The sequence below is a fragment of the Lepisosteus oculatus genome, chromosome 3 (genome assembly GCF_040954835.1).
Source record: "Lepisosteus oculatus isolate fLepOcu1 chromosome 3, fLepOcu1.hap2, whole genome shotgun sequence".
In the NCBI taxonomy this organism is placed as follows: Eukaryota; Metazoa; Chordata; class Actinopteri; order Semionotiformes; family Lepisosteidae; genus Lepisosteus; species Lepisosteus oculatus.
In genome coordinates, this window is record NC_090698.1 from 8617647 (window position 1) to 8637650 (window position 20004).

General features: G+C 49.5%; 4 protein-coding genes across 4 annotated transcripts; all 4 read left to right on the forward strand.

Annotated features, from left to right (window-relative positions):
- The first annotated feature begins 1898 nt into the window (after window positions 1-1898).
- On the forward strand, window positions 1899-3870 carry LOC138233328 (zona pellucida sperm-binding protein 4-like). Its single transcript, XM_069186625.1, has 9 exons — window positions 1899-2119; window positions 2195-2382; window positions 2460-2557; window positions 2646-2773; window positions 2851-3040; window positions 3128-3275; window positions 3355-3430; window positions 3512-3634; window positions 3714-3870. The coding sequence occupies exons 1-9, from the start codon at window positions 1906-1908 to the stop codon at window positions 3848-3850; spliced, it is 1302 nt and encodes a 433-aa protein (XP_069042726.1). The 5' UTR covers window positions 1899-1905; the 3' UTR covers window positions 3851-3870.
- Window positions 3871-7630: 3760 nt separating this feature from the next.
- LOC138216040 (zona pellucida sperm-binding protein 3-like) lies at window positions 7631-19906 on the forward strand. The gene is made up of 9 exons (XM_069187631.1): window positions 7631-7993; window positions 18265-18383; window positions 18459-18562; window positions 18661-18838; window positions 18920-19037; window positions 19151-19236; window positions 19318-19436; window positions 19538-19663; window positions 19750-19906. Exons 1-9 carry the CDS (start codon window positions 7631-7633, stop codon window positions 19863-19865), a joined length of 1329 nt encoding a protein of 442 aa, XP_069043732.1. The 3' UTR covers window positions 19866-19906.
- On the forward strand, window positions 8107-9705 carry LOC138233414 (zona pellucida sperm-binding protein 3-like). Its single transcript, XM_069186630.1, has 8 exons — window positions 8107-8185; window positions 8261-8364; window positions 8463-8640; window positions 8722-8839; window positions 8955-9040; window positions 9122-9240; window positions 9342-9467; window positions 9554-9705. Exons 1-8 carry the CDS (start codon window positions 8181-8183, stop codon window positions 9667-9669), a joined length of 852 nt encoding a protein of 283 aa, XP_069042731.1. The 5' UTR covers window positions 8107-8180; the 3' UTR covers window positions 9670-9705.
- LOC107075330 (zona pellucida sperm-binding protein 4-like) lies at window positions 11696-13686 on the forward strand. Its single transcript, XM_069186629.1, has 9 exons — window positions 11696-11950; window positions 12026-12213; window positions 12291-12388; window positions 12463-12590; window positions 12668-12857; window positions 12944-13091; window positions 13171-13246; window positions 13328-13450; window positions 13530-13686. The coding sequence occupies exons 1-9, from the start codon at window positions 11749-11751 to the stop codon at window positions 13664-13666; spliced, it is 1290 nt and encodes a 429-aa protein (XP_069042730.1). The 5' UTR covers window positions 11696-11748; the 3' UTR covers window positions 13667-13686.
- Window positions 19907-20004: the final 98 nt, after the last annotated feature.

Sequence of the window (20004 nt, forward strand, 5' to 3'; positions counted from 1 at the left end):
AGCAATAAACTGGTTGCAAAGGGTCTCTTGTCATGAGCTGCTTCTTGCTGTGCTGGAGAGGGTTGGGTATGAATGCTGTCTGAGGCTATGGCCACTCTTCTTACAGCTCCTCCAGCAGACTCTTCCTGCAGTTTGGAAGAACACCAGCTGTTCAGGTTCCTGTGGGAGTCTCAGGCTTGTTCCTTAGTATCTGCTCGAAGGCAGAAGAGCAGGGACATCAAATCACGGGGGAACAATAGCTGCCCTTTCAAGCTTGCCTGGAGGAGAGTCCTACTAGTGCAGGAGCACTTGTGCCATCTCCACAGTATCCTTGCAGAGAGCATTTTAGGACTTTACTGTCCCTTTGTTCCATGGAATATGGGATTAAAATGTAGGAGTTTCTGTGAAACTACATGGGGACGCTAGGGACCGAGATTCTCGTCAGTGCTGGTAGCGATTGTTCCTGCCCTTCCCAGGAGCAGTGAATATTATTCACAAACGGTAGCCGTATGGTGTCTCCCGTATCTTATTATCCAGCTTTATATCGGTCACAAGGGGGAGAGACCCGTTATTAAAGTGGTTTTATGGACCCTGTTTTCTTCCGGCGTTTTAGCACAAAACGGTGAACTGTCGGTTTTAACCCTTCTCTGCTGTCCGGGGGAGTCGCCTGCCCCCTGTTACGGTCGCCGAGTGTCTGCTTCTACCGGTCTTTCAAGAAAATATTCGCGCCAAAACGACGGACGAATTTGTTCAAGTACTCCTGCATCTCCCCGAGTTTTCTACGCGTTGTCAATAAAGTAGCGAAACGATTAATTCTTTACGCAAGGACGCAGTGTTTGTATCAAGCGTCTTTCAATTAATATTCAAATGAACGTTCAACTAAACGCCGAAATGTGACCCCTGCACAGGCTAGAAAATGTATAACTGAAGATTATAAATTAATTATAGAAAGAAAGTTCGAGACAAATTGACACTTTAAATCGGGGGTAATCGACCAGCCGATCGATCGCAAGAATGTTTGGCATAAAAGAAATGGGCTACTTTTTCTTTCTTTCGATAGCCGAAAAATCCATTCGGATCTGTGCATGGAATGTCATACATCTTACTGCCCTTGTGTGTGTTTAACTCTTGTCGAATGGGTTGTAAAAGTCTCTTCCCTGAGTGTTGGCCGACAGAAAAAAAGGCACCGTGTGCGCTACCCAGGAGCATTCTCTTGGCTATTGCCGCACGAGCCCCACATTCGCTACTGTGCATAGTGGAGCGAAACGGACTGGCCGCGACAAATTCGCCAACTGTTTGACCAATCTGATTGCCTATTTCATAGTTGTAGTGTTTGAGCGAAAATTATGAAGCAAAGAGACCGAAAACCACAAGGAAAGGGAGCATGATTACTTTTTATACCTTCGCATTCAAATCTGCAATGCTAGAGTCTACGTGAAAAAGGGAAATACAGAACAACATTTCAAAACTGCACACTCTCCCGCTAATAGCGAGTTAGCTAAAAGTAAAAAGAAAAGTGGAAAAACAAAAATCTGAGCTAGCGGCAGTCGGATTTCACGAGGCCTAATACAAGAGGGAAGCGGCAATCATCGCATCGTGTGAGCTACGTCTGGCTAAACACAACAAGTCATTCAGGGAGCGAAACGATCATGTGAGACGAGGTCATCACTAAAAGAAGCAATAGACGCCACACATATTTAGTTTTGAGTCGGAGACCTTGGTCTAACGCGCATGATAGCTCGTTCCAGTCGAACAGGACGCTCTGTGATTAATCAGCTGAGTCTGACGACCCTCTGAGTGTCCGAAATCCTCGTGCGCGCGCTCCGGCCCTACAGCCCTCCAATCGCCGCCCTCAGCCAATCAGGGCGCAGCGAGTATTTCAGGAGCTGAGCGCCGCTTATCTGCAGCTCCTTGCCGAGTTTCACGATGGAGAAGTCAATGATCAGAGGGAGGATGGGGTTGCACCTTGTGTTGTTTTTGTTGGTGTTGGATTGTTCTTTAGCTCAGGTTCAGAAGTGCCTGGTTAATGACAGTGATAAGATAGCATGTGGTAACTTGACTATCAGTAAAAGTGACTGTGAAGCCAAAAATTGCTGCTTTGATCTGACCAGCCAAAATAGCTGTTACTATGGGAATGAAGGTGGGTTTTGGGATCTTGAGTGTCTTCTATGATGAGCTTAACAGGCTTGGTTTACCAGCTCTTGCTTTCCTCCAGTGACTGTCCAGTGCACCAGGGATGGCCAGTTTGTGGTGGTCGTGTCCAAGAATGCCACCAGCCCTCCGCTGAGCCTGGGTTCAGTCAGCCTGCAGGGGGGCAGGAGTGCCCCCTGTGGCCCTGTTAGCACCACTGCTGGCTTTGCCATGTTCCAGTTCCCAGTCAGTGCCTGTGGCACCAGCATGAAGGTGAGGGGCTTGATCCTTCAGCTGAGGATGTTGCTGCTGTAGTGATTCCTGACCTTGTTCATGTGTCCATCTTCCAGGCTGAAGGTGGTGCTGTGGTGTATGAGAACATGATGTCCTCAACATTTGCTGTGATTGGGGGACCTGCTGGCTCCATCACAAGGGACAGTTTCTACAAGTGAGTGAGCAGCTGCTGCTGCTTCCCAGAGTGCTCTGGTCTTGCCAGGTCCCGTCTGGATCCCATGACTGCCTGCTTCTCTCTCCAGGCTGTTCTTCCAGTGCAGGTATGCAAGTGATGACCTTGTTCCAGTGCAGGCTGTGGTGTACACAGTCTCCCCACCCCCTCCGGCAGTGTCTCCAGGACCTCTCCGTGTGGAGCTCAGGATTGCAAGAGGTAGCTGTCGGGTCTTGGGCTGTGTGAGCCGAGTGTATGGGGCTTCTGCTGAACCCCACTGCTGCTCTTGTCCTCAGGAGAGCTGTATGACTCCTACTACAGTGACCTGGACTACCCTGTGACCAAGGTGCTGCGGGATCCTGTGTATGTGGAGGTCCACATCTTGAACAGGACTGACCCCAACATTGTCCTGACCCTGGGGGACTGCTGGGCCACTTCCACTCCCAGTCCTCTCAGCCAGCCCAGCTGGAGCCTTCTGGTTGCTGGGTAACCTGACCCCTGTGGCTCAGACTGGCTTGTCTCTGTAGTGTCCCCTTGTGGCAGGGCTCACCCTCCCTGTTGCTGTCCTTGCAGGTGTCCCTACGGAGGTGACAACTACCAGACCACCTTGATCCCTGTGGGTGGCTCCTCAGGGCTGCCGTACCCAACGCACTACCAGCGCTTCATGATTCAGATGTTCACTTTTGTGGATCCTGCCTCTCAGGTGCCTCTGATGGAGAAGGTAGGGAGCAGCTTCTGGGGAAGGAGCAGGTTGCTGGTCCTGGGCTGTGCAGTGACCCTTGCTCTGTTCTGCTCTCTAGGTGTTCATCCACTGTAGTGCGGCAGTGTGCCAGCCGACTGCTACTGACCGCTGTGTGCCCACCTGTGGCAGGAGGAGTGAGTTCTCTGGGGACAGGGCGGTTGTGTGCCAGTCAGCTGTGTATCCTTTCCTCATGCTGGTGTCCCTTCCTCTTGCAGGAAGAGCTGTTGCTCAAGTGGCACAGGACTCCTCCAGAGAAACGGCACTGGTGTCCAGTGGGGAAGTGATCCTGGTTGGATCCGAGCTTCCAGCTCGGGCTCAAGTGGATTCCCATCTTGAAGGTGAGGGAGGGGGTTGGAGGCTGAGTGTCTGATCCTGTTCCCTGTGTCTGACCACTGACTAAAGCTCTTTTCTCCCCAGCACCTCGGTTCCTGAGCTATGGGCTGCTGGTAGTTGCTGCCTCCACTGTGCTTGTGGTCTCTGCTCTGGTGCTGGTGGCTGTGTGGAGATCTAGACCTCAGATCCAGAATACCAAGCTGTGCATGGAGTGTGAATAAAGGATTTGCACTGATCTCTACTTATTGTGGCTTAGTATTGTTTTAGTGTGTTCCTTGGGACTATCATAGTGCTGGTGAGCTGCTCGATTCCTGGCTGTTCCTTTGGGAAAGATGTGGATCTGCTTAGGTTTTTGACAGCCAGCTAAGCTTCCTTCCCACATTTAGCTAATCTGTGTAATTCCTTCTTTTTATCCTAGCCCTGATTTCTACTTGCTTGAGCAGTGTCTGTTGTTAAAGAACAGACAAGCATGACTATATACCACCTCCCTCATGCCCCTTCCAGTCCCTGTGGATTTCAGTATCAATCCCTGCTCTTCTGTATTCCCTCTCCACTACCTTCTTGTGAGCTCTCTTCCCAAAGTGTACTGATTTTAGGAGAGTTCCATCATTCTCTTTAATCTTACTGTGTGGATGTGTAGTCATGCACAATTGCATCACCCCTTGTTTACATCCTATGTGCCTGCATTTGCTTGCTTTAGCTCTTCCAGCATGCTCAGAAGAAGCTGGAAGACTCTCAGTGGGGATCAGTGTTTTCCAAATTTCATGTTCAAGTGCTTACACTTGGGGGTGGAGCCAGGAATTGAATTTTGGGTGGGCCTGGGCTCTAACTGGCTATCCGGCTAGCATAGGGGCACCTCTCCAATTTGAAGAACTTTAGCTTGCTGGGGTGTACTTGGGCTTTCTTCTCTAGTTCCATCTAGGCTACACCCCTGCTCCCAGCTCGAGGGTGTTGCTTGGCCTGTAGATGATGGGCTTATCAATCTGTAAGGACTTGTCCGTTTAGTGCCTGTTCACAAATTTGAGTCACAAGAGCAGTGGTCTTGTAGTGAAATACTCCTGTCAGTAGTGAGAGCTGGAAGTGGGCTGCTAATTAACCTGTTGCCTTTTATTCTTGACTGAGTAGGTAGAGCTAGATTAATGCTGCCTGCTGGAGCACTTCAGGACCCTGGTCAGTTCCCTCACTCGGTCACCTTAAGCAAATGGGCTGCCTGAAATCCAGACCAGTCCCGGTCCTTAATGTTTTACCACGAGGTCGGTGCATCGTGTATCATGTCATCTTGTGAAAACGAAATGCCTGTGATGAACGCTGGGGGCAGGAATGTCTGTACACTACTTCCAACAGTCATTGTCAGTGGCTGGCAGTTCTTTACCAGAGACCTTACTAAGAATCCGCTACTGCTTGTCTGTGTCCCTGACAGCAGCAAAAGTGCCTTGCAGAAGTATTCAGACCCTTTTCAAATGTTGCTGGGTAACAAATGGTACTTGCACACCCTCTTCAAATCAGAATTGTTAATGCAAACTTACAGTGCCCTCCAGAATTATTGGCACCCTTGGTTAAGATGAGCAATAAAGGCTATGAAAAATCTTTGTTCATCAGCTTGATCTCACACTGAAAATAGGAGAGAAATCTAACCTTCCAGTGAGGTACAATTAGTCAAAGGAAAAAAAGCCTTAATTTTTTCTCTCAAAAATGCAGGTGTCACAATTATTGGCATCCCTAGAAATTCCTAAGAGCAAAATCTAATTGACATATATTCCCATTCATATTTGACCTTTTTAAAGTACACCTGAGTCTTTAGGAACTCTTAAGTGGTCATCCTTGACTTCCTGTTTCACTGTGGTATAAATATGAGGTAACAGGCAGGACAAACACCCTCAGTCATCCATCAACATGGGGAAGACCAGAGAACACAAAAATTAAATGAGACAGAAACGGATTGGAAACGGGTTCTATGGTCAGATGAGACAAAAATAGAGCATTTTGGCAACAAACGCCAGAGGTGGGTTTGGCATAAAAAGAGTCAAGGTCATGCAGAAAACGAACCTCCTCCCCACTGTGAAGTGTGGTGGTGGATCTGTGATGTTGTGGGGCTGTTTATCTTCCAAAGGCCTTGGAATCTTGTTAGGATACACGGCATCGTGGACTCCATCAAATACCAGGAGATTTTAGGTCAATATCTGGCTGCCTCTGCCAGGAGGCTAAGACTGGGTCGTGGTTGGATCTTCCAGCAGGACAATAATCCAAAGCACACCTCCAAATCCACACAGACATGGTTCACTGACCACGGAATCAAGCTGTGGGGTGAGCTGAAGAGGAGAGTCCACAAGCGAGGACCAAGGATTCTGAAGGATCTCAGATCCCTTTATACAGTATGTGTTCTCCCACCTCATCCAGCATTATTAGAGAAGACTCAGTGCTGTTATCCTGGCAAAGGGAGGGGTGCCAGTAATTGTGACACGTGTGTTTTTGAGAAAAATGTTTGTTTTTTAAAAGGATTTTTTTTTCTTTGAACAATTTTACCTCACCGAAAGGAGAGATTTCTCTCATATTTTCAGTGTAAGATCAAGCTGATAAACAACAAAGAATTTTTCATTGCCTTTATTGCTCATCTTAACCAAGGGTGCCAACAATTCTGGAGGGCACTGTAAGTTTGCATTAAAAAATGTGATTTGAAAAGGGTGTGCAAGTATCGGAAATTCATTCTTTTATTGGACCATTTAAAAAAAACACTACCTTCCAATATTCACTGCAATAGACTGGTGTCCCATCCTGGGTGTACCCCACTTTGGGCCTGTTGCTTGCTGGGATAGGCTTCAGCTTCCCTTGCAACATTGTACAGGATAAAAATGTGAGAAATTCTATAGATGTATTACACAATTCCTATGACGCTACGCATGTTTCTTTTGTGTGTAAAATACAGGCTTAAGCAAGAAAAATGGGCGATGCACAGTTGAGTGTCACAAGAAAAACTAATAATTAGTAGGATTTGTCAACAGCTCGTCTACATGAAAGAACTTGAAAGCACAGAGCCCAACAGAATGTGGAGACCAGCCGGTTCCTAAGCCGACACACAGTGGACCATCAGACGTGCGGGGGGGAGTTAGTCCGGCCGTTCACCGTGACAGCACGTACAGTATTTGGACGGTGGCGTGAAAATGGAGAGCTTGCAAACTCCTCCAGAAGAAACCCCACAACGAATCGAACCCAGAACCACAGAGCTTCAGGAAAGCAGTGCTAACAGAGAAGCATGCGTGCAGCCCTAATGTAAAGAGCAGCAACGCCAGGCGCCTCTTTCACTCCTGAATCGGAAGGTGTGAGAACAGTTGTCTGCGCTCCGCGCGCGTCCGACATGTTCGCTGGGACAAAGCGTGTCTGCACTGCACACAGATCCGGAGAAGGAAATATCACGACGAGTTTCTCCCTTTCTCGGCTTTTAATTCTTGAAATCGTTCACCCAGCGCTTTTCCTCCAAATTAACCGGCGAAGCAGAAGAACATTCGAACGAAAATAAAGAAGGAGTTTTATCATTTACAAGACTGTAACTATACAATGGTCATTTTGGCAGAAAGAGACATTCACAGTTTTAATTCAATATTAATCTTAGAATTTATGTAAATTCAGATGTTTCAGGACTAGCTCTTATCTTATTTATTTTGTACATCTTGTCAGAAGCAACAGCTGTAACAGGAACTATTAGATACCTTGACCGCAAAATATTGCAAAGATTCTACTTTATAATATTCATTGTAAACAATCAGCAGTCTGCTCAGGAGAAATTAGTCTCCGCGATCTTCCTCCGCTTTAACTACACTGGCTTTTCCACGGGGTGGATTCCATATCCTGTCCTCCTGCGCGTGAGCTGACAGAGTTCGGGTCCTCGTGAAAATCTTCACTCTACGAGCCTGAACGTCATCACGCGCGAAAGTCTCGGTGGCTTTAAAAGGAAGGAGCTCGCAAACAGCAGGTATCGTGGTTTTGCGGGTTGTTTTCATTTCAAGATGTGGTTTTCTAGTGGTCTTTCCTTTCAGTTGTTGACCTTGCTGTTCCTCGCAGTTCTGTGTGATGCTGCGCAATGGCGTGCCCGGGCTAACGTCCAATCCGGCATCAGGCGCAAGGGGGTCGCCTTTCTGGACTCGCCTCTGCTGCTACGGCAGCAGAAGCAGCAGGTTATCCGGGCTGTGTCGGCGCAGTGTGGGGAGAGTACAATCGTGGTGCAAGTCAAGACCGACCTGTTCAGCACCGGGCAGCTGATCAACGCTTCGGATCTCAGCCTGGGAGACTGTGCGGTCACCAGGCAGGACACTGCGGCGCAGCTCCTGATCTTCGAGGCTGAGCTGCAGGCGTGTCGCAGTGTGCTGCAGGTAAGAAGTGGTTCTGTGGTTGGGCTGCTTCCGGTTCTCGGCTGTTGGGTGACTGGATCTGTGATCTGTCTAGACCGTGGATGAGCAACTGGTGTACAGCTTCTCTCTCAACTACACCCCGAAGCCGCTGGCCAACACCCCCATAGTGAGAACGAATGGTGCTGTTGTGGGTATCGAGTGTCACTACATGAGGTGAGTCCTGGAGGAGCAGCAGGGCTGCCTGCCTGGAGCTTGACTCCCTGCTGACACCTGCCTCCTGTCTGCTAGGCTCCACAATGTGAGCAGCAATGCCCTGAAGCCCACCTGGGTCCCCTACACCTCCACCAAGTCTGCTGAGGATCTGCTGGACTTCTCCCTGAGCCTCATGAGTGGTAGGTCTCCCCTGAGATGAAGCACGGTGTGACTGTACAGCCAGTGCAGTTGGATCGATGGGATCTGTGCTTGAGATTGGGGTTCCTTTCCCATCCAGATGACTGGCGCTCCCAGAGGTCCTCCAATGTGTTCTACCTGGGGGACGTCCTGAACATCGAAGCCTCTGTCACCCAGGCCAACCACCAGCCCCTTCGGCTCTTTGTGGACAGCTGCGTGGCCACCTTGGTCCCTGACCAGACCTCCACCCCCAGCTACTCCTTCATTGAGAACAAAGGGTGGGTGTGACCTCGGGTGGCTTGAGCTAGTGAATACTGCCTGCCGTCTCTCCAGTTCTACACTGCCTTCTCTCCTTTCAGGTGCCTGACTGACGCCAAATCCACAGGCTCCAGCTCGCAGTTCATGCCAAGAACCCAGGACACCAAGCTGCAGATGAAGCTGGATGCCTTCCGGTTCTATCAGGATGCCAGGAGCTCAGTGAGTACTTGATCCTTCTGCTTTTATGGGTTTGTGAAGGTTGTGGAACAGCATTTCCATTACAAGCCCCAGATGGAGGCCTGGGTGTAGCTTGATCCACTCGTGCTCTTGGCAGATCTACATCACCTGCCACCTGAAGGTGACTCCTGCTTCCCAGAGTGTGGACTCCCTGAACAAGGACTGCTACACTGAGGGCAGCAGGTCAGTGAGGAGGCAGGGGGCTGCTGTGTCCAGCTGGTGCTCAGGTGAGGGAGCTGCTCTGACCCTGTGTCCCTGCTGTAGGTGGAGATCAGTGGATGGGAGTGACCAGGTCTGCAGCTGCTGTGACTCGAGCTGTGTGCCAAGTGTACGATCCAGGTATTGGGGTGGCAGGAGCAGGAGGGACCTGGCTTCTACAGGGGGTAAGGCACCCTTGCTCTGCCGCTCATGGCATGGATCTCCTCGGGAAAGTGGGGGTCAAGCAGTGTGGTCTACAGCCAGGCTTGTCCTGCTCTTGTTGCAGCTCCTGAGTGGGAAGCTGATGCCACTGTTGGTCCTGTGTTTGTGCTGCAAGAGCAGGTTGCTGAGAGGCCAGTGGAGGCAGAAGGCCAGAGCTCCCAGCTAAGAGCAGAGGAGGGCAAGTCCACAGGTACTGGCAGGAGGTGCTGTCATGTCGGCTGGCCCCTCTCTGTGGCAGTGCCCACTTGCTGAGGCTCCTCTGTGCTTTCTTTCCAGGCCTGCCTGTGGAGGCTGTGATCCTGGCTGGTGTGGTGACTGCGGTGGGGCTGGTCTCTGCTGCTCTGCTGGGGACAGTCCTGCGCAGGAGGAAGCAACACAAACCCATGAACTGACTTGATGTGAATGAGCAATAAACTGGTTGCAAAGGGTCTCTTGCCATGAGCTGCTTCTTGCTGTGCTGGAGGGGGGATCTGTATGGGTTGGGTATGGATGCTGTGCTGTCTGAGGCTATGGCCACTCTTCTTCCAGCTCCTCCAGCAGACTCTACCTGCGGTTTGGAAGAACACCAGCTGTTCCTGTGGGAGTCTCAGGCTTGTTCCTTAGTATCTGCTCAATGGCAGAAGAGCAGGGACATCAAATCGGGGGGAACAACAGCTGCCCTTTCAAGCTTGCCTGGAGGAGAGTCCCACTAGTGCAGGAGCACTTGTGCCATCTCCACCTTAGCCTTGGAGAGAGGATTTTAGGGCTGTTCATCTATTGAGGAGAAGATGTTGAACATACACCTATTAAATGCACAGATGTGGTCCTTAATTCGTCTAGAATGAAATTCTAATGTATATGATCATTATACATAAATGGTTGGAGATCTAGCATACAGATCCCTTTCTTGGACATCAAAGGTGGGTGTAAAGACCCAGCCGAGAGCGTTTCAGTATTTTTACGTATAGCCGTATTTTCCCTGTACCGTGTATGTACGTATATTGGACGAATCCATGTCCCTTTGGGCAGTAGAACATGGGATTAAAATGTAGGAATTTCTGTGAAACTACATGGGGACGCTAGGGACCGAGATTCTCGTCTGTGCTGGTAGCGATTTTTCCTGCCCTTCCCAGGAGCAGTAGAATTTTACTCACAAACGGGTATCGTATTATCCAGCTTCATACCGGTCACAAGGAAACGAATGTTTCTTTCACAAGGGGAGAGACCCGGTATTCTAGCGGTTTTGTCGACCCAGTCTTCCCCCGGGGTTTCAGCACAAAACGCTGAACTCGCGGCTTTAACCTTCTCCGCTGGCCGGGAGAGTCGCCTGGCCCCTGTCACAGCCGCCGCGTGTTTTTCTAGCGCTCTTTCAAGAAAACATTCGCGCCAAACCAGTGGACGAATTCATGTTGAAATATTCTTACATCTCACTTTTCTGCTCGTTGGGGAGAGTAACAACGATGTTTAGTAATACAGCGCAAAAACGCAGTATAATGTACTCTGCGTCTTTTCTGTTCAAATTCAAATGAACGTTAATAAGTTAAACGCCTGGCCTAAAACATTATCAATTGACGATTATAAATGAATTATAGAAATAAAGGTAGAGCCAAATCGATCATTTAGGAGAAGTCCTCATTGATTGCAAAAGTTATGATGTCCTCATTTTTTCCTCAGATGTTAAGACTTTTGTTAAAATGAAAAAAAAACTTTTAAAAATAGGGCTATATTTTTTTTCCTTGTTTGCCAATATGGAAGAGAAAGAGCATCCCTGCAAGTGTTTAAAAGTTTACTAAGAAGATTAATAAAAATTAGAGTTTAAATTGATTTTTGATTAGAAAAAGTAATAAAGATTCATTACTTTGGAGGCATGTGTCGAGTGTCGATGTTCGTCCCCACGTCCTCTTTCTTGAAAAACAAAATATGGTTACCCTAACAGACGCCATAAATTAGTTTTGAGTCAGATACATTAGTCTAACCCGCATGATATCTAATCTGCAATGCCAGAGTCTACGCGAAAAAGGGAAAAACAGAACAACATTTCAAAAGTGCACACTCTCCCGCTAATAGCGAGTTAGCTAAAAGCAAAAAGAAAAGTGGAAAAACAAAAATCTCAGCTAGCGGCAGTCGGATTTCACGAGGCCTAATACAAAAGGGAAAGCGGCAATCATCGCTACGTCTGGCTAAACACAACAAGTCATTCAGGGATCGAGACGAGGTCATCACTAAAAGAAGCAATAGACGCCACACATATTTAGTTTTGAGTCGGAGACCTAGGTCTAACGCGCGTGATAGCTCGTTCCAGTCGAACAGGACGCTCCGTGATTAATCAGCTGAGTCTGACGACCCTCCGAGTGTCCGAAATCCTCGTGCGCGCGCTCCGGCCCTACAGCCCTCCAATCGCCGCCCTCAGCCGATCAGGGCGCAGCGAGTATTTCAGGAGCTGAGCGCCGCTTGTTTGCAGTTCCTCGGCGAGTTTCACGGTGGAGAAGTTCATGATCAGAGGGAGGATGGGGTTGTACAGTGTGTTGTTTTTGCTGGTGTTGGATTGGTCTGTAGCTCAGGTTCAGAAGTGCCTGGTTAATGACGGTGATAAGATAGCATGTGGTAACTTGACTATCGGTAAAAGCGACTGTGAAGCTAAAAATTGCTGCTTTGATGTGACCAGCCAAAATCGCTGTTACTATGGGAATGAAGGTGGGTTTTGGGATCTTGAGCGTCTTCTATGATGAGCTTAACAGGCTTGGTTTACCAGCTCTTGCTTTCCTCCAGTGACTGTCCAGTGCACCAGGGATGGCCAGTTTGTGGTGGTCGTGTCCAAGAATGCCACCAGCCCTCAGCTGAGCCTGGGTTCAGTCAGCCTGCAGGGGGGCAGGAGTCCCCCCTGTGGCCCTGTTAGCACCACTGCTGGCTTTGCCATGTTCCAGTTCCCAGTCAGTGCCTGTGGCACCAGCATGAAGGTGAGGGGCTTGATCCTTCAGCTGAGGATGTTGTTCCTGTGGTGATTCCTGACCTTGTTCATGTGTCCTTCCTCCAGACTGAAGGTGGTGCTGTGGTGTATGAGAACATGATGTCCTCAACATTTGCTGTGATTGGGGGACCTGCTGGCTCCATCACAAGGGACAGTTTCTACAAGTGAGTGAGCAGCTGCTGCTTCCCACAGTGCTCTGGTCTTGCTGGATCCCATGACTGCCTGCTTCTCTCTCCAGGCTGTTCTTCCAGTGCAGGTATGCAGACGATGACCTTGTTCCAGTGCGGGCTGTGGTCTACACGGTCTCCCCACCCCTTCCGGCAGTGTCTCCAGGACCTCTCCGTGTGGAGCTCAGGATTGCCAGAGGTAGCTGTCGGGCCTTGGGCTGTGTGAGCCGAGTGTGTGGGGCTTCTGCTGAACCCCGCTGCTGCTCTTCTCCTCAGGAGAGCTGTATGACTCCTACTACAGTGACCTGGACTACCCTGTGACCAAGGTGCTGCGGGATCCTGTGTATGTGGAGGTCCACATCTTGAACAGGACTGACCCCAACATTGTCCTGACCCTGGGGGACTGCTGGGCCACTTCCACTCCCAGTCCTCTCAGCCAGCCCAGCTGGAGCCTTCTGGTTGCTGGGTAACCTGACCCCTGTGGCTCAGACTGGCTTGTCTCGGTAGTGTCCCCTTGTGGCGGGCTCACCCTCCCTGTTGCTGTCCTTGCAGGTGTCCCTATGGAGATGACAACTACCAGACCACCTTGATCCCCGTGGGTGGCTCCTCAGGGCTGCCGTACCCAACGCACTACCAGCGCTTCATGATTCAGATGTTCACTTTTGTGGATCCTGCCTCTCAGGTGCCTCTGATGGAGAAGGTAGGGAGCAGCTTCTGGGGAAGGAGCAGGTTGCTGGTCCTGGGCTGTGCAGTGACCCTTGCTCTGTTCTGCTCTCTAGGTGTTCATCCACTGTAGTGCGGCAGTGTGCCAGCCGACTGCTACTGACCGCTGTGTGCCCACCTGTGGCAGGAGGAGTGAGTTCTCTGGGGACAGGGCGGTTGTGTGCCAGTCAGCTGTGTATCCTTTCCTCATGCTGGTGTCCCTTCCTCTTGCAGGAAGAGCTGTTGCTCAAGTGGCACAGGACTCCTCCAGAGAAACGGCACTGGTGTCCAGTGGGGAAGTGATCCTGGTTGGATCCGAGCTTCCAGCTCTGGCTCAAGTGGATTCCCATCTTGAAGGTGAGGGAGGGGGTTGGAGGCTGAGTGTCTGATCCTGTTCCCTGTGTCTGACCACTGACTAAAGCTCTTTTCTCCCCAGCACCTCGGTTCCTGAGCTATGGGCTGCTGGTAGTTGCTGCCTCCACTGTGCTTGTGGTCTCTGCTCTGGTGCTGGTGGCTGTGTGGAGATCTAGACCTCAGATCCAGAATACCAAGCTGTGCATGGAGTGTGAATAAAGGATTTGCACTGATCTCTACTTATTGTGGCTTAGTATTGTTTTAGTGTGTTCCTTGGGACTATCATAGTGCTGGTGAGCTGCTAGATTCCTGGCTGTTTCTTTGGGAAAGATGTGGATCTGCTTAGGTTTTTGACAGCCAGCTAAGCTTCCTTCCCACATTTAGCTAATCTGTGTAATTCCTTCTTTTTATCCTAGCCCTGATTTCTACTTGCTTGAGCAGTGTCTGTTGTTAAAGAACAGACAAGCATGACTATATACCACCTCCCTCATGCCCCTTCCAGTCCCTGTGGATTTCAGTATCAATCCCTGCTCTTCTGTATTCCCTCTCCACTACCTTCTTGTGAGCTCTCTTCCCAAAGTGTACTGATTTTGGGAGAGTTCCATCATTCTCTTTAATCTTACTGTGTGGATGTGTAGTCATGCACAATTGCATCACCCCTTGTTTACATCCTATGTGCCTGCATTTGCTTTCTTTAGCTCTTCCAGCACGCTCAGAAGAAGCTGGAAGACTCTCAGTGGGGATCAGTGTTTTCCAAATTTCATGTTCAAGTGCTTACACTTGGGGGTGGAGCCAGGAATTGATTTGTGGGTGGGCCTGGGCTCTAACTGGCTGTCCTGCCAGCATAGGGGCACCTCTCCAATTTGAAGAACTGTAGCTTGCTGGGGTGTACTTGGGCTTTCTTCTCTAGTTCCATCTAGGCTACACCCCTGCTCCCAGCTCGAGGGTGTTGCTTGGCCTGTAGATGATGGGTTTATCAATCTGTAAGGACTTGTCCGTTTAGTGCCTGTTCACAAATTTGAGTCACAAGAGCAGTGGTCTTGTAGTGAAATACTCCTGTCAGTAGTGAGAGCTGGAAGTGGGCTGCTAATTAACCTGTTGCCTTTTATTCTTGACTGAGTAGGTAGAGCTAGATTAATGCTGCCTGCTGGAGCACTTCAGGACCCTGGTCAGTTCCCTCACTCTGTCACCTTACGCAAATGGGCTGCCTGAAATCCAGACCAGTCCCGGTCCTTAATGTTTTACCACGAGGTCGGTGCATCGTGTATCATGTCATCTTGTGAAGACGAAATGCCTGTGATGAACGCTGGGGGCAGGAATGTCTGTACACTACTTCCAACAGTCATTGTCAGTGGCTGGCAGTTCTTTACCAGAGACCTTACTAAGAATCCGCTACTGCTTGTCTGTGTCCCTGACAGCAGCAAAAGTGCCTTGCAGAAGTATTCAGACCCTTTTCAAATGTTGCTGGGTAACAAATGGTACTTGCACACCCTCTTCAAATCAGAATTGTTAATGCAAACTTACAGTGCCCTCCAGAATTATTGGCACCCTTGGTTAAGATGAGCAATAAAGGCTATGAAAAATCTTTGTTCATCAGCTTGATCTCACACTGAAAATAGGAGAGAAATCTAACCTTCCAGTGAGGTACAATTAGTCAAAGGAAAAAAAGCCTTAATTTTTTCTCTCAAAAATGCAGGTGTCACAATTATTGGCATCCCTAGAAATTCCTAAGAGCAAAATCTAATTGACATATATTCCCATTCATATTTGACCTTTTTAAAGTACACCTGAGTCTTTAGGAACTCTTAAGTGGTCATCCTTGACTTCCTGTTTCACTGTGGTATAAATATGAGGTAACAGGCAGGACAAACACCCTCAGTCATCCATCAACATGGGGAAGACCAGAGAACACAAAAATTAAATGAGACAGACCTTCATCAATCGGGCAACGGTTATAAAACTTGCTTCACACCTGAAAATACCCATCTCCACTATAAGGGCAATCATTAAGACGTTTCAAACAACCGGAGCTCTGATGAACCTGCCTGAGAGAGGACTCAAGTGTATTTTGCCCACACACACAGTGAAGAAGACGGTTTGTGAGGCAAAACTTTCTCCAAGGATCACAGTTGGACAATTGCAGGAGTTGGTTGCATCCTGGGGTCACCAAGTCTCCAAAACTACAATTAGACGCCACCTTTGTGCCAACAAACCATTTGGAAGGCTTGCCAGAAGAAAGCCCCTGCTGTCGTCAAACCACAAAAGTAAGCGCCTGGAGTTTGCGAAGTATTACTGGAACTCTGATTGGAAACGGGTTCTATGGTCAGATGAGACAAAAATAGAGCATTTTGGCAACAAACGCCAGAGGTGGGTTTGGCATAAAAAGAGTCAAGGTCATGCAGAAAACGAACCTTCTCCCCACTGTGAAGTGTGGTGGTGGATCTGTGATGTTGTGGGGCTGTTTATCTTCCAAAGGCCTTGGAATCTTGTTAGGATACACGGCATCGTGGACTCCATCAAATACCAGGAGATTTTAGGTCAATATCTGGCTGCCTCTGCCAGGAGGCTAAGACTGGGTCGTGGTTGGATCTTCCAGCAGGACAATGATCCAAAGCACACCTCCAAATCCACACAGACATGGTTCACTGACCACGGAATCAAGCTGTGGGGTGAGCTGAAGAGGAGAGTCCACAAGCGAGGACCAAGGACTCTGAAGGATCTCAGATCCCTTTATACAGTATGTGTTCTCCCACCTCATCCAGCATTATTAGAGAAGACTCAGTGCTGTTATCTTGGCAAAGGGAGGGGTGCCAGTAATTGTGACATGTGTGTTTTTGAGAGAAATGTTTGTTTTTTAAAATATTTTTTTTTCTTTGAACAATTTTACCTCACCGAAAGGTTAGATTTCTCTCATATTTTCAGTGTAAGATCAAGCTGATAAACAACAAAGAATTTTTCATTGCCTTTATTGCTCATCTTAACCAAGGGTGCCAACAATTCTGGAGGGCACTGTAAGTTTGCATTAAAAAATCTGATTTGAAAAGGGTGTGCAATATCGGAAATTCATTGTTTTATTGGACCATTTAAAAAAAACACTACCTTCCAATATTCACTGCAATAGACTGGTGTCCCATCCTGGGTGTACCCCACTTTGGGCCTGTTGCTTGCTGGGATAGGCTTCAGCTTCCCTTGCAACATTGTACAGGATAAAAATGTGAGAAAATCTATAGATGTATTACACAATTCCTATGACGCTACGCATGTTTCTTTTGGGTGTAAAATACAGGCTTAAGCAAGAAAAATGGGCGATGCACAGTTGAGTGTCACAAGAAAAACTAATAATTAGTAGGATTTCTCAACAGCTCGTCTACATGAAAGAACTGGAAAGCACTGAGCCCAACAGAAAGTGGAGACCAGCCGGTTCCTAAGCCGACACACAGTGGACCATCAGACGTGCGGGGGGGAGTTAGTCCGGCCGTTCACCGTGACAGCACGTACAGTATTTGGACGGTGGGGTGAAAATGGAGAGCTTGCAATCTCCTCCAGAACAAACCCCACCACGAATCGAACCCAGGACCCCAGAGCTGCAACGCAGCAATGCTAACAGAGAAGCATGCGTGCAGCCCGTTTTTAATCTGTTGCAAACGATCAAGCGCGGCTGCTAATGTAAAGAGCAGCAACGCCAGGCGCCTGTTTCACTCCTGAATCGGAAGGTGTGAGAACAGTTGTCTGCGCTCCGCGCTTGTCCGACATGTTCGCTGGGACAAAGCGTGTCTGCACTGCACACAGATCCGGAGAAGGAAATATCACGACGAGTTTCTCCCTTTCTCCCGTTTTAGGCTTTTAATTCTTGAAATCGTTCACCCAGCGCTTTTCCTCCAAATTGACCGGCGAAGCAGAAGGAGTTTTATCATTTACAAGACTGTAACTATACAATGGTCATTTTGGCAGAAGGAGACATTCACAGTTTTAATTCAATAATAATCTTAGAATTTATGTAAATTCAGACGTTTCGGGACTAGCTCTTATCTTATTTATTTTGTACATCTTGTCAGAAGCAACAGCTGTAACAGGAACTATTAGATACCGTGACCGCAAAATATAGCGAAGATCCTACTTTATAATATTCCTTGTAAACAATCAGCAGTCTGCTCAAGAGAAATTAGTCTCCGCGATCTTCCTCCGCTTTAACTACACTGGCTTTTCCACGGGGTGGATTCCATATCCTGTCCTCCTGCGTGTGAGCTGACAGAGTTCGGGTCCTCGTGAAAATCTTCACTCTACGAACCTGAACGTCATCACGCGCGAAAGTCTCGGTGGCTTTAAAAGCAAGGAGCTCGCAAACAGCAGGTATCGTGGTTTTGCGGGTTGTTTTCATTTCAAGATGTGGTTTTCTAGTGGTCTTGCCTTTCGGCTGTTGACCTTGCTGTTCCTCGCAGTTCTGTGTGATGCTGCGCAATGGCGCGCCCGCGCTAACATCCAATCCGGCATCAGGCGCAAGGGGGTCGCCTTTCTGGACTCGCCTCTGCTGCCACGGCAGCAGAAGCAGCAGGTTATCCGGGCTGTGTCGGCGCAGTGCGGGGAGAGTACGATCGTGGTGCAGGTCAAGACAGACCTGTTCGGTACCGGGCAGCTGATCAACGCCTCGGATCTCAGCCTGGGAGACTGTGCGGTCACCAGGCAGGACACTGCGGCGCAGCTCCTGATCTTCGAGGCTGAGCTGCAGGCGTGTCGCAGTGTGCTGAGTGTAAGTGGTTCTGCCGTTGGGCAGCTTCGGGTTCTCGGCTGTTGGGTGACTGGATCTGTGATCTGTCTAGACCGTGGACGAGCAACTGGTGTACAGCTTCTCTCTCAACTACACCCCGAAGCCGCTGGCCAACACCCCCATAGTGAGAACGAATGGTGCTGTTGTGGGTATCGAGTGTCACTACATGAGGTGAGTCCTGGAGGAGCAGCAGGGCTGTCTGCCTGGAGCTTGACTCCCTGCTGACACCTGCCTCCTGTCTGCTAGGCTCCACAATGTGAGCAGCAATGCCCTGAAGCCCACCTGGGTCCCCTACACCTCCACCAAGTCTGCTGAGGATCTGCTGGACTTCTCCCTGAGCCTCATGAGTGGTAGGTCTCCCCTGAGATGAAGCATGGTGTGACTGTACAGCCGGTGCAGTTGGATCAATGGGATCTGTGCTTGAGATTGGGGTTCCCTTCCCATCCAGATGACTGGCGCTCCCAGAGGTCCTCCAATGTGTTCTACCTGGGGGACGTCCTGAACATCGAAGCCTCCGTCACCCAGGCCAACCACCAGCCCCTTCGGCTCTTTGTGGACAGCTGCGTGGCCACCTTGGTCCCTGACCAGACCTCCACCCCCAGCTACTCCTTCATTGAGAACAAAGGGTGGGTGTGACCTCGGGTGGCTTGAGCTAGTGAACACTGCCTGCCGTCTCTCCAGTTCTACACTGCCTTCTCTCCTTTCAGGTGCCTGACTGATGCCAAATCCACAGGCTCCAGCTCGCAGTTCATGATAAGAACCCAGGACACCAAGCTGCAGATGAAGCTGGATGCCTTCAGGTTCTATCAGGATGCCAGGAGCTCAGTGAGTACTTGATCCTGATACCTATGAAAGCAGAAGGTTCTTAAAACAGCATGTCCATTACAAGCCCAAGATGGAGGCCTGGGTGTAGCTTGATCCACTCGTGCTCTTGGCAGATCTACATCACCTGCCACCTGAAGGTGACTCCTGCTTCCCAGAGTGTGGACTCCCTGAACAAGGACTGCTACACTGAGGGCAGCAGGTCAGTGAGGAGGCAGGGGGCTGCTGTGTCCAGCTGGTGCTCAGGTGAGGGAGCTGCTCTGACCCTGTGTCCCTGCTGTAGGTGGAGATCAGTGGATGGGAGTGACCAGGTCTGCAGCTGCTGTGACTCCAGCTGTGTGCCAAGTATACGATCCAGGTATTGGGGTGACAGGAGCAGGAGGGACCTGGCTTCTACTGGGGGTAAGGCACCTCTGCTCTGCCACTCATGGCATGGATCTCCTCAGGGTAGTGGGGGTCAAGCAGTGTGGTCTACAGCCAGGCTTGTCCTGCTCTTGTTGCAGCTCCTGAGTGGGAAGCTGATGCCACTGTGGGTCCCGTGTTTGTGCTGCAAGAGCAGGTTGCTGAGAGGCCAGTGGAGGCAGAAGGCCGGAGCTCCCAGCTAAGAGCAGAGGAGGGCAAGTCCACAGGTACTGGCAGGAGGTGCTGTCATGTCGGCTGGCCCCTCTCTGTGGCAGTGCCCACTTGCTGAGGCTCCTCTGTGCTTTCTTTCCAGGCCTGCCTGTGGAGGCTGTGATCCTGGCTGGTGTGGTGACTGCGGTGGGGCTGGTCTCTGCTGCTCTGCTGGGGACAGTCCTGTGCAGGAGGAAGCAACACAAACCCATGAACTGACTTGATGTGAATGAGCAATAAACTGTTTTTCTTTTCACTTAGTTTGGTTTACTCTTGCTTAGTGCTGAGATTAATAGTTACAGTCCATAATGTGTTAAGTACCATCTGCTTCTATGTTAGTGTTAGTATTACTGAACTC